The sequence below is a fragment of the Panthera pardus genome, unplaced genomic scaffold (assembly GCF_024362965.1).
Source record: "Panthera pardus isolate Hobbes unplaced genomic scaffold, ASM2436296v1 HiC_scaffold_10, whole genome shotgun sequence".
NCBI classification, from domain to species: Eukaryota; Metazoa; Chordata; class Mammalia; order Carnivora; family Felidae; genus Panthera; species Panthera pardus.
The window spans coordinates 62,738,621-62,751,923 of record NW_026526655.1 but is presented as its reverse complement, the minus strand read 5'-3'; the positions used below and the strand labels follow the sequence as shown (position 1 = coordinate 62,751,923).

At 38.5% G+C, this 13,303-nt stretch overlaps 1 protein-coding gene across 10 annotated transcripts in view; it reads left to right on the top strand.

The window, feature by feature from the left end:
- The first annotated feature begins 842 nt into the window (after window positions 1-842).
- The window catches only part of UBR3 (ubiquitin protein ligase E3 component n-recognin 3), a 226,825-nt gene continuing 214,364 nt past the window's right edge, over window positions 843-13,303 (top strand). For 4 of the 10 annotated variants that reach the window (XR_008424150.1, XR_008424145.1, XR_008424142.1 and 1 more), the window contains exon 1: window positions 844-1,453. Coding sequence is in view for 7 of the 10 variants with exons in the window: in XM_053907809.1 (XP_053763784.1) it covers window positions 909-1,453 (545 nt within the window). In the remaining 3 variants the exon portion in view is untranslated. Of the gene's footprint in view, window positions 1,454-13,303 lie in introns of all 10 variants that reach the window. The other 6 variants (XM_053907815.1, XM_053907813.1, XM_053907805.1 and 3 more) reach the window with 3 other exon arrangements.

Genomic DNA, 13,303 nt, shown 5'->3' with positions numbered 1-13,303 from the left:
AGATTAGATGTAGAGTTAAAAAAAAAAGTTATATCATCAAGTAAGAAGAGCCTTCCTTTTGAAGAAAATAAATTATAGGGGCAGACTGTGCTAGAATTGGTTTGTAGGGTGAGTGAGAGGAATACAGTAGTGTGGGAACTAGAAGCAATAAAGCCCCAGAGGCAGGAAATGATAAAGGCTCACAAAACAGTGAACAGTCCCATTGGTCTCTTTCATAGGGCAAACCTGGAGTAGTGTCAGGAGATAAGGACAGAAAGATGGGTTTTTGAGAGAGGATTTAAGGAGCTTGGCTTTTTTTTCCCACTGAAAATCTTGAACAGGAATATGATAGTAAGAATGTAGTGTACTTTAATCGCCTAAAAAATGTACTTAAGATTAACTTGGTAATAGCGTGAGGGTAAGAACTGATTCAGGGGGGAAAACTAGGAGTTAGCTTTAATAGTAATAGTGATTCAGTAGTAATTAAGGATTAATAACAATGGGAATCTACATCGTAAAACGAAATGCAAATACTTAAAGTACATCTGCAAGATGCCGTGTGTAATTCCACAGTCCAGGTAAATACAGAAGAAAAAAGTCCATATGAAAGATTTTTCATGTGGTCCATATTGAAGTGGCCCGTATTTACTTATTTATTCATTTTTAAGGCGGATCCTTTATTTCGGTAGCTCTCAACTTGGAGAGCCAAGAGGAGGGGGAAGTAGCACCCGAGGTCCCACGAGAGAGGGGGGGGGAGCAGGCCCCGCAGCCCGAGGGGGCGTGTGCAGGGGCGGGGACGCGGACGGAGGTGCGCGGCAGCTCCGGGGTATCGCGAGAGTTGGGCGGGCCGAGCAATCGCAGCAGTCAATTCCCCCACCCTCCCGGGAGGAGCCGCCGGCCCTGGGCTCTCCAAATTCTGAGCTCTCATCATGGCGGCGGCGGCCGCGGCGGCCGTCGGGGGGCCGCAGCCGCCCCAACCCGAGCTGCCCGCGCCCGGGCTGGCCCTGGACAAGGCGGCCACCGCGGCGCACCTGAAGGCGGCCCTTAGCCGGCCGGACAACAGGGCAGGTGCTGAGGAGCTACAAGCGCTGCTGGAGCGAGTCCTGAGCGCCGAGCGGCCGCTGGCCGCGGCTGCGGACGGCGAGGAGGCGGCGGCAGCCGGCGGCGGGGGCGGTCCGGGGGCGGCCGAGGAGGAGGCCCTGGAGTGGTGTAAGTGCCTTCTGGCGGGCGGCGGAGGCTACGACGAGTTCTGCGCAGCAGTGCGGGCCTACGACCCCGCGGCGCTCTGCGGCCTGGTCTGGACAGCCAACTTCGTGGCCTACCGCTGCCGGACGTGCGGCATCTCCCCCTGCATGTCGCTGTGCGCCGAGTGCTTCCACCAGGGCGACCACACCGGACACGACTTCAACATGTTTCGCAGCCAGGCTGGGGGTGCCTGTGACTGCGGGGACAGCAACGTGATGCGGGAGAGTGGGTGAGTGGAGCCCCCCTCCGGGGCGGGGGGCACGCCGGCGGCCCAAGCCGGGTCTGGGGAGGCCTGGGGCGTGCGGAAGGCTGGGAGCCGACCCTGAGCTGTCACGGGAAGGGGGTGGGGGAGGGTGCAGCCACACGGGGATGGAGGTGAGTGAGCTGTCAGCGGCGGAAAGGGAATGGGGAGCGGGGAGAGCCGAGCGCGTGTTTACGGAACGAGGCTTTCAATTTTCGGGGAAGCCAGGGCGAGTGTGTGGTAGCGACAGAAGAGCCAGTGCGTGGGGCAGGAGGGGAAGGAGGAAAGGGGAATCTGGGGAATCTGGTGTCAAGCTGTCAGTTGTGTACTTATCGGGAAAGGCTTCAAAGCTGCCTGATTCTTGGGAAGAAACTGATGATGTGATTTGGATTGGCTGGGCGGGGGATGGTATTAGGGACGGAATTGGGTCACAGGATTGTAAGAGTCGGGGAGGTGGTCTTGCAGCCAGCTGCAGGGGAGAACGGCTTGGGGAGAAGGACTTCTGAACTGTCAGTGTGTCTGTCAGTATCGGGGAAGGAGCTCTAGCGCTTGTGAGGTTGAGGGAGGAGGGAAGGGGAGGGGCCTGCATGAAAAGTGACTGTTGAGCTGTCAGTGGAGTATTTGGTGTGCTGGAATGACATCTAGAATTGGGCTACTGAACAGTCGGTTACAGAATATCCTACACACCAGAAGAACAAACAAAACACTGAGCGAATTAGGAATCGAGTGTTAGGTCTTCTCCAGTTAAAAGGGCACTTCATTCACTCGCTAATATGCGAACCTCTATCTAAAGAGGGACAGTCAACAAATGTTTTTTAGATAGCAGCAATGTACCAGGGTGTTGGGACTTAGGACAAAAGGCATTTCAGAGGTTGCAGTGAGCTAACGAGTTGGTACGTGTATACTGTCTTGGTTTTGGGACACGATATCAATGTCTGGGGAAGTCCTGGGAAAAGAAGAAACCTGATGCAAGAGAGGACATTTTGTCTGGGCGGTAGTTGAAAAGATGTTAGCAAACCCAGTTATTCAAGTTTAAAATTTTTCAGGTTTTATAATTGATGATAGAGCATAATCCCTTTAGAAATGGTCACTGTTTTCTCCTTTGGAGTATTTGTAGGTTACTGTTACTATAGAACCTTTGTATCTATCAGGTGCAAGCAAGGCACCTAGGATATCGAAGATGAACAAGACATTGACCTACCTCTTAAGCCGCTTAAGTAGAGTAGAAAATGATAAATTCTTTAAATAATCTGGAAGTTAGAGGAGGCTTCTGTGCAGAGGCAGTACTTCAGGAGGGAGGTATTTTGACCTTGCTACTGCAACTACTAACAACAACAGCAACGGCAGTAGTAATCACAGCCAACATCTGAGAACTAGAAAATGAAATGTTAAAAAAATATTTAAATATTTAACTATTTAAAAAATTAAATTCTTAAAAAAATTAATATATGAATAGCTAAAATGTTCATATAGCTAAAAAAGCAAAAGAAAAAAATAAAAACATGCACGGTTTGAAGTTTCCCTCCTATCTTGTCTTTTATCTGCCCAGTTCCTTCCCACCATTATTACTTTTCCTAGTGCTTAAAAAACGAATAAGGATGAATATGTATTTTGATGTTTCAGTTTCTTTTATGTAAAAGGTAACATATTATATACACTGTTCTATACATCTTGCATTTTTCACTTATCCAAGAGGTCTTTCCATGTCATAAATCAGTACTCTACTTTAAGAGTGTTGTTAACACTTTCCTGGTTGGCTCAGTCGGTTAAGTGTCTGAGTTGGGCTCTGGTCACGATCTCATGGTTCGTGAGTTCAAGCCCTGCATCTGGCTCTGTGCTGACAGCTTGGAGCCTGCTTTGGTCCTCTCTCTCTCTCTGTCTCTGTCTCTGTCTCTGTCTCTTTCTCTCTCTCTCTCTCTCTCTCTCTTTCTGCCCCTCTCCTGCGTGCACTTTGTCTCTCTCTATCAAAAACGAATAAAGGTTAAAAAAAAGGAAAAAAAAGTGTAATTAACACTTTGGATTTTTATCCATCTGTTTGGTAAACAGTGGTCAAAGATTAACTGCTTTACATTATGTAACTCTTTTAATCTCCAACAGTTCTGAGATTGTTACTGTCATTATTCTCATGATACAGAAGAGGAGGGTGGGGCACAGAGTTTTAAAAACTTGTTTAGGATTATACAGGTAGTAAGCTAGGTATGCTGGCTCCAGAGAGTCACAACTCAACATTTCTCTCTACTGTCTCTACAAATAGCATTCCTATTGGTACTTCTGTTCTATACTGTGTTTTGTCTTTTTTTCTTTCTTTTTTTTTAATATGCCATTACTATTTGAGCTTTTGTTTATTTTTCTTTTTAAAAATGAAAAAAAATTTAAAAGGGATTTTAAAACAGGAATTGGAACAATCCTTTACTGATATTCAGACTTTTTTTAAAATTAAAAAAAATTTTTTTAATGTTTTTATTTATTTTTGAGACAGAAAGACAGAGCATGAGCTGGGGAGGGGCAGAGACAGAGGGAGACACAGAATCTGAAGCAGGCTCCAGCCTCTGAGCTGTCAGCACAGAGCCCGACACGGGGCTCGAGCTCATGGACCATGATAGACCTGATGGTCTGATGATAGACCTGATGGACCTGAGCTGAAGTCTGAGACTTAACCGACTGAGCAACCCAGGTGCCCCTATTTAGACATTTTTTACTTGTTAGACTAGGTTAGCATTTGGGATGCCCCTAAACAAGGTGAAAGTAGGAAATAATATTGATTCTGTCTTGAAGTTTGGAACACGGTAGTAATTGTCGAGTTGATCTGATTGAGTTGCAAGTCTGACCTGTAATTGTGATGCTTCAGTGCTGGGGTGGAAAGATCTCTGAGTTTCTTTGAAGGTACTCATACAGGTTTTCGGGCATTTGACTGTGTCAGATAGTCCACATCCTAATCTTACAACATTTGCCTTTCTTTGCTGACATCTGGTAGATTCTTATTTTTTTTCCTAGACAGGCAGTGCTCTTATGAGTTGATACATAGTACTAAATAATTACTGTTGCCTATCTGAAAGGCAGAGCTGTTGCTGTATGTGCTAGCAGCTGCCATGTCCAATTTCAAGGTATTCCAAGGTAAACAATAAAAGTATTGTGGCCATGTAAATATTCTGAGATTTTTACAGCTCTGGGTTAGAAAGAATAATTCCAGGCTACACAGAATTAATCTACTGCCTGGAGAGACAGAGGTGATGTTAGCCAACAGTGCAGGTTAAAAGGCTGCCTCTGGAACCTTTTCAGAACTGGAAATCATCAACAAATTATAGCAGTTTTTCTGGTGGGCAAAGCTGGACTATCCTGGCATGGACAGAATATATTTAACTTTTCTCAGTTTTCTCAGTTTTGATATTTCTTAAAACCCTGTTAGATTGCTAAAAATTAAAGACGTGTTGTTTTGGAGTTGTAACTGCCATAGAAATTTATAAATCCCATTGTTCAATAAATTTTTAAGCAAGTATTCTATTTTTCTCTGTACCTGTTTTCTTAGTAAAAGAGAGAAAAACCTGCTGTGCCTTAATCCTTTCCCCAAATGTCTGTTTTGGGTAAGATTTTGTATGATTGGAGATGGGGAAGAAGCTTGGATCCATCACAACCTATATTACTATTTAATTTTCAAATTTATAATTATAGAAATATGGGGAGAAGATTTAAGTTATTTTTGATTAGTGTTATAGATATAATGTAATATTAACAGGTATACAAACCAAAGGAAGAAAACAACTGAGAATTCATTTGTGGGATGAAATCACAAAGGCTATGGAATGTGGAAGCTAGATATTAATAACTATATTATAACAGTGTAATTTTGCCATTAATGAATAAATGCATCATTGTCACAAATGGTTGAAGGATGGATAAATTTTAAAAAAGTAATGAAAAATCTAAAATCATATCTGATTGGTTTGGGGTTCTGATGATGCTAAGCAGAAGTTGGAATTTTAAACAATTAGTTCTCAAATTTTGATGAGATGATGACCATTTTTATGTTCTATCCTGTATTTATAGATTTTTTTGTTTTTTGCCTCCTTGCTTGTTCTTCTTACACATTTTAAGCTCCTTAAAAACAGGAATCTCATCTTGCAGTTAATCAGAGGCCAGCATAATCTCATGCACTTACTAGATGCTTAGTAAATTGTATAAAATAAATTGAATTCAATTGGATAAAATAGTGCTTGTTGTATCTGAAAATTTACCCTAAGATTACATTGGTTTAGGTATTCAGGAGGTGGCACTGATTATTAAATTCATAGCATTTTTTTTTCCAGAGTGATTTAGGTTTAATTTCCTTCTTTTTTAATTTCAAAAGTAATACATATTGGTTAGAACATAAAAGTAAGTGGATAAAGTAAAAAGTAAGGGTTCCTCTTTCCTCCATCCCATTCCTCAGTGAGAGATTTCCCTTATTTTCTTTTGAGCTTAGCTATACATTTAAAAGGTATTAGTTATAATTTACTCTGCAATTGTAGATGTTTTGTTGTGAGAAATTTTTAGGTTATTTGGTCTGTGGCAGTGCCAGAAATGGAAGCAGTGAATGTCTGGTTGAATTGTGTCATACTCTGCAGTACCAGGCTTTTTTCCCCTTACTGTATTTATTGCACACGGTCTCGTATTAGTGCACATAGAACCATTTTATTTTGTTTTTTTTATAGTTAAATTATAGTTCATTGCATTTTTAATTTTTTTTCCTGTTAATTTATGCTGTCATTTCCCTACTGGTAGACATTTAAATTGTTTTCAGTTTTAGAGTATTATAAACATTGTTGCAGTCAGTATGCTTATATACACTTACTTGTATATATGTGTGTACACATGGGTGAGGATAAATTCTTAGAAGTGATATCTTGCTTAAAAGAAGTGTATATTTTAAGCTTTGATAGACCTTCCAAAGACATGGATTTACACTCCCACTGACAATGTATGAAAGAGCATGTTTCCCTATGTCTTGGCCAGTGTATATGGTGTTATCTGTATTTCAGTCTTTGTTAAGTGAGAAGTGTATCTTGTTTAATTAATTATTCCTCCCTCCATTGCTCTTTCCTTCCAAACTGGAGTACTTTGAAGCAAATCTCAGTTATCTTATAATTTAATTTATGAATATGTGAATATGTATCTCCGTAAAGAGATAATAAAAATAAACTCATAAGAATAAAACATAACCCAAATGTCCATTGACAGATGAATGGGTCAACAAAAATGTAGTTTATACATAAGATGGAATGTTGGGGTGCCTAGGTGGCTCAGTTGGTTTAAGCATCTAACTCTTGATTTTGACTCAGGTCATGATCTTATGGTTCCTGGGATCCAGCCCCAAGCTGTCAGTGTGGAGCCTGCTTGGGATTCTGTAGCCCCCTCTCTCTCTGCCCCTCCCCTGCTTACGTGCATGCGTGCTCTTTCTCTCAGATAATAAATAAACTTAAAAAAAAAAGATGGAATGTTACTCAACCTTTAAAAGGAATGAAGTTCAGACACATGCTAGGAATGAAGTTCAGACACATGGATTGTGGTGATGGCTGCACAACAATGTGAATGTACTTAATACTACTGAACTGTACATTAAAAAAGTTAAATTGGTAAATTTTATGTATATTTTATCACAATTAAAAGAACAACCACAATACCATTACCACACCTAAAATATTCACAGATATTTTTAAAGTCTTCAAATATCCAGTGAATGTTCTGATTTTCCCAGTTTCATGAATGATTTCTTAGAGTTGCTTTAGAATTAGGATCCAAACAAGGCCCTCATATTGTGTTTGGTTGTTGTATCTCTTAGGACTCTTCTATGTTATAGCCCCCTTAAATCCATCCCCCCCCCCTTTTTTTGTTCTCTGCAGTTGAAGAAACCTTCATTCTGAGTATTACTGATTGCATCTCTATGATGTGATGTTTAACTTGTTCCTCTGCCCATTATTTTCTGTAAACCAGTAGTTGGGATCTAGAGTCTTGATCAAATTTTAGGTTATGTTTTTTTTGTTGTTTTGTTTTGGCAAGGAAACTTTATAATGGTGTTTTATACTTCCTGATTCATTGTATCAGGAGCTACAGATCGTTTCCTTGTCTCTCCTTTAGTTAATGTTAGGATTAACTTGTGGCTTAAATTTGTCAGTGTGATCCATTTGTTATAAAGTTACCTATCTTAAATTTTTTTTTTAATGTTTATTTTTGAGAGAGACAGAGACAGAATGTGAGTGGGTTGAGGCAGAGAGAGAGGGAGACACAGAATCTGAAGCAGGCTCCAGGCTCTGAGCTGTCAGCACCGAGCCCAATGCAGGGCTTGAACTCACGAGTTGCGAGATCATGACCTGAGCCGAAGTCGGACGCTCAACCGACTGAGCCACCCAGGCGCTCCATAAAGTTACCTATCTTGTTAAAGATTGTAGTAACTACTGATTATTATTGTCCAGACCCATATTTTCATTAGGGTTTGCAAAATGGCTATATTCTAATTGTAGTATTCCTTTCATACTCTAGTGAGAGCTTTTTCTAGACTACTTTTAAAATTTCATGGATCACCTACACTCACATTTGGCCTCTGCCTGCACTGCCAACCTTATCATCTCCATTGCAGTGGGATCCTCATTTGTTTAACTCACTGTATGTACATTCCTGTCCTTGAACTTTTATGTTAAACCTTCTCCCGCAAAGTCCAGAGGCACGTTTTACTTTCACTGTCCAGCTCATTTGTAGGGACAACACTCCTATAACGTAAGTACAGGGTGAAACCATATTGTAGGATTTGATTTTCTGAATTGTAACAGTTTTTTTCATTTCTAAGTTATATCTCTCCAAATAACCAACTTTCAATATTTGATGATAAAGGCCTCTTTTGTTTATACCTCACACATATTTAGAGTTTTAGTAATTTGGTTAATCATATCATATTTTGTGTTTATTGATTTTGTGGGAGAGTGTTAGAGCTGATCTCCTAAATTATTTATGTATGTATCCATGCATTTACATGGATTACTTTGTGAAATTTTCTTCCTTATGAATCTGGGATTTTCTCTACAGCGATATCCATCTAATTCAGGTCACAAACTCAAACAAGGGAACAACGACACTCCTCATGATCCAAGAGCTTGGAGGAAGAAGAGTTGAAGAATTTTTTTATCTTTTCTGTGTTCAGTGTACTTTTTTTTATTGCTAATTTACTAGAAATAGTATAGACAGATTCTTAGTGTAGAAGATTCTACTTGAGCTGGAAGTGTAATCTCTAGTCATCTTCATTGTAGTAAAGTTTAACTACAACACAGCAATTTGGAAGACTTATTAGATTGTAATTATTTTTTCTAATCATTTTAATGTTATATAAAAATCATTAAAACTGTTTTCAACTATGAAACATTTTTAATACACAGAAAGGTACAAAAATAATATAAAAATACCTTTGTACTCACCACTGGGATTAATAGATGTTAACCTTTGCCCTATTTGCTATAGAGCTTTTTCTGGTCAAAGAACTAAAGGTCATCCTCTTCTCCCTTCCTTCCTCTTTCCCTCCTCAGGAGTTACCATTATCCTGAAATTCCCATGTCATATCCATGCATGCTTTGTACTTCTACTACATCTAAGCAATATATGATTGTTTTACTGTTAAAATTTTGCATAAATTTTATATTATGTGAATCTTTTTGCAGCTTGCCTTTTTCACTTACCAAGTTACTAATATGGATTAGTTCATTCATTTCTAACCACCATTAAGCATTCTGTGGTATGACTGGATCATGGTTTGCTGATTATTTTGCTACCAGACCATTAGATGCTTTACATTTTTGCATTGTTTCCACAGGGCTGCAGTGAACATTTTTGCATGTGTCTCTTTGTGTAGATATACTAGAATATTTTTAGGATAGATTCCTGGGAGAGGAATTGCTAGGTCATAGAGTGTGTTGTTCTTCGTGTGTGTGTGTGTGTGTGTGTGTGTATGTGTATCTATACATATATATGTACATATATGTGTATGTGTATATGTATGTATACTTGTATATATACATATATATGTACACAAAATGTGTGTGTGTGTTGGATAGAAACATTTAAAAATTTTTTAATTTAAAATTTTATTTTAAGTTTTAAATTTTAATTTTTAATTTTTAAAACTTTCCTGACTACTGGTAAAGTTGAACATTTTTTCATGCTTTTAGGCTATTTGAATTCTTCCTTTGTGAATTGCTGGTTCATATTCTTTGCCTGTTTTTTATTTTTTATTTATTTTTTTGTTTTATCTTACTGAGTTTTAAGACTACTATATATATATATTCTAGATCCTGATCCTTGGTTATGTGGATTCCTGATTTCATCTTTCAATCTGTGGCTTGTCTTTTCCTCTTGTAATACACAATAGTGTTATAAAAAAAAGCTTTAAATTAAAAGTGTAACTTTCCTTCTATAGTTGGTATTATTTGTTTCTTTTTTAAATTTTTATTTTGAGAGAGAGAGTGGATATGCGCAGAGGAGGGACAGTGGAAAGGGGCAGAGAGAAAGGGAGAGAGAGAGAGAATCCCATGCAGGCTCCAAGAGCCCGATGCGGGGCTTGATCTTATGGTTGTGAAAATCATGACCTGAGCCAAAATAAAGAGTTGGATGCTCAACCAGCTAAGCCATCCAGGCATCCTTTATTTGTGTCTTTTAAAAGCAGTCCTATCTTTGTTTAGAAAAATGCTTATATGTTTTGTTTTAAAAGATTTAAGGTTTTGCATTTCATATTTACATCTTTATTTCCTCCATCAATCTATAGCACTACCTCTCATATATCCATTTCCTACATGTGTCCTAAGCTTTCTGTTGTATGGGTATGTCTCTGGCAACAGTATCATACTGCTTTAATTATGGTGACATTAGAATAGTTATTGATATGGCAGGATTTCCCTTATTATTACTCTTAAAAAGAAACTTGGCTATTCTTGGTCCCTAACTCTTTCATTTTAATTTCAGGGTAACGTCAAATTCTGTGGAAAATTTCTGTCTGATATTGATTGGAATCATATTAAATTTGAGGACATTTTAAAAGGAGACATGTACAAGGATATTCATTATAATACTGTTTTAAATTGGGAAAAATTGGAAACAAGGAGATTAGTAAACTATGGTTTAATCATGCAGTAGAATACTTTACACTAGAATACATATATTGTTGTCTTTATAGTATTTAGTCTGCCTATCCATGAGAGTAATTGTTTTTTCTTCCAGTAAAGTAATTTTGTCCATAAGTTGTGTATCTTTTGTTAGATTTGTTCCTCATTACCTTATTTTTGTTTCTACTATAAGTAGTATCCTTTTAAAAATTATTTTTTCCAATTTCTCATTTTTTGCTCTTTTGGTAATATTTTATATTGTAAACATTTTCAAATGCTATTGAGTTTTTTTATTGAGCAACCTTCAACCTTCTCAAAATTTTTTTTCCCTAATAGTCAATCTGTAGATTTTATTAATGAGTGCTTGCTTTATATCAGGAATTTACATATATCTCATTTAACATTTTCAGCAAGTCCTAGGGATTGATATTAGCATCTACATAAGAAAATACTATCTCAGAGAAGCAACTTGAGCAAAGTTACACAGCTCTTATTCACATTTGTTTCTGTCCATATCCAAAGCCTGTGTTCTAAGCTCCTTCCTGGCACCTCTGTTGTTACTGTGTAGTAGTGAACATTAAAGAAAACTTTACAAAGAATTTGATCTGGTGGGAGATTGGGAGGTGAAAGATGACATTGTGGATAGAAGGAACAGAATACATAAAGCTTCACAGGCATGAAAGAATATAAGGCAATCAAGTGCTAGAGTAGTTCTCACCTTCTTTCTTGAATAATGTTAAAACAATTTTTTTTTTAAGTTTATTTATTTTGAGAGAGAGAGAGAGAGAGACAGACAGAGTGAGAGCAGGGGGAGGGGGAGCGAGAGGGAAGACACAGAATCTGAAGCAGGCTCCAGGCTCTGAGTTTTCAGTGCAGAGCACAACGCAGGGCTCAGCCCACAAGCTGTGAGATCATGACCTGAGCCCAAGTAGGAAGCTTACCTGACTGAGCACCCTCAGGCACCTCTCTCTTAATAATATTAAACTGAGTAGAGAATTTTAGTTGACATTTGTTTTCCCTTGCACTTTGAAGATACTATTCTGTTGTCCTCTGGTTTCTATTGTTGAGAAGTATTTCAGTGTAATTGTTTCTTTGCAAGTAATCTGCTTTATTTATTGGTTGCTTTTAAGATTTACTTTTTGGTGATCTGTAGTTTCACTATGTTGTGTCTAGGTGGGACTCTATTTGTTGGGTTGGTTCTAGATGAAGATTTTTGTCTCATAGCTTCTGGAAATTCTCAACCATTGTCCCTTTGAATTTCAAGTCTCTCCCATTGTTTCATTTCTGTTTTGGGATTGCTATAGTATATTTGTTGAATCTTCTCATTCTGTCTTCTAAATCCTAGAGCTTACTCATTTTCTACTCATTTATCTTATTTTGGGCTGAATTGGGGGTGATTTCCTAGATCTATCTTCTAGATAATTTCTTCACCTCTATCTCATCTGCTGTCTAGCTTGACTATTACATTTTTTTTTTTTTTTAATAAATGTAATTTTCAGCTCTAGGAAAATCTGCTTTTGACTTGGCCTTCTTAAAAAAAAAAGTCTTTTTTTTTTTTTAAGTTTATTTTGAGAGAGAGAGAGAGCGCGCACGTGTGTGAGTGTGCACATGTGTGCACGAGAGCAGGGGAGGGGCAGAGAAAGAGGGAGAGAGAATCCCAAGCAGGCTCCATGCTGACAGCGTGGGGCTTGAACTCATGAACTGTATGAGATGATGACCTGAGCTGAAATCAAGAGTCAGATGCTTAACCGACTGAGCTGCCCAGGTGCCCCCCAAAGTCTTATTCTTTAGTTAGGGTTTCAATTCCTTCTATGCTTGTAGTAATTTTAAAAACATTTGTGTGTGTGTGTGTGTGTGTTTTCAGAATTTTTTGTTCTATTTTTCAAATTTTTTGGAAAACAAACCTGCCGTGTATTGTGCCTACTGACTGTTGATGGATGGTTTCTTTCTGTTTTTGAAATTTTGGAATGTAATCTCTTCTTTAGTGTTTGTATTTAAGTCCAGTGGTAGAGTGAAGTAGGAATGCTTTTGCTGTGGGAATACCTTGTGGTTTGGGTTTGTTTGTTGTTTGTTCTGCCAGCTGTCATAGATATCACAGATATCCCAATGCCAATTAAAAAAATTAATATTTGGCTTGGGGAGTTCCAATACGACATGAGTAATGTAAATTTGAACCTCAAACTAGCATGCAGCCTAGATTTGGGGTTTTGACTTCTTAAGGGAATTTTAACCCTTATTCGTTGCTCAGGTTGAGATACCCTGCCCCATAGGCGATTTTATTTGGAGAAGTAGGGACAGTTTAATGGAAGATATTCTTGAAAGAATCTCTGGAAATCTCACCCTGTAATTGAAGAATTTCCTAGAATACTGGTTTGGAAGAGTATGTTATAGTTCTGATTTATTAACTGTGATATTTTCATCATCACAGAACTCCAGTTAGCTTCTCAGTCATCTATAGAAAACTCCCATTTTTGACAGGGTATCTTTGAAATTGGCAACTTTTAGTTTAGAATTTGTGAGAACATTTCTACCTGTAAGGCCATGTTTGGGTTGTACCTCCAACATTTGTTATCTTTTTGTCTTTGGGTAAATCACTTAATTTTCCTTGGCTATAGTTTTTCTCACATGTACAATGGGAATGATGTTTGACATGCCTACTTCAATTTATTTATTTATTTTCAAGATTTTTTAAAAATTAAATGGGATAACACACACATATAGA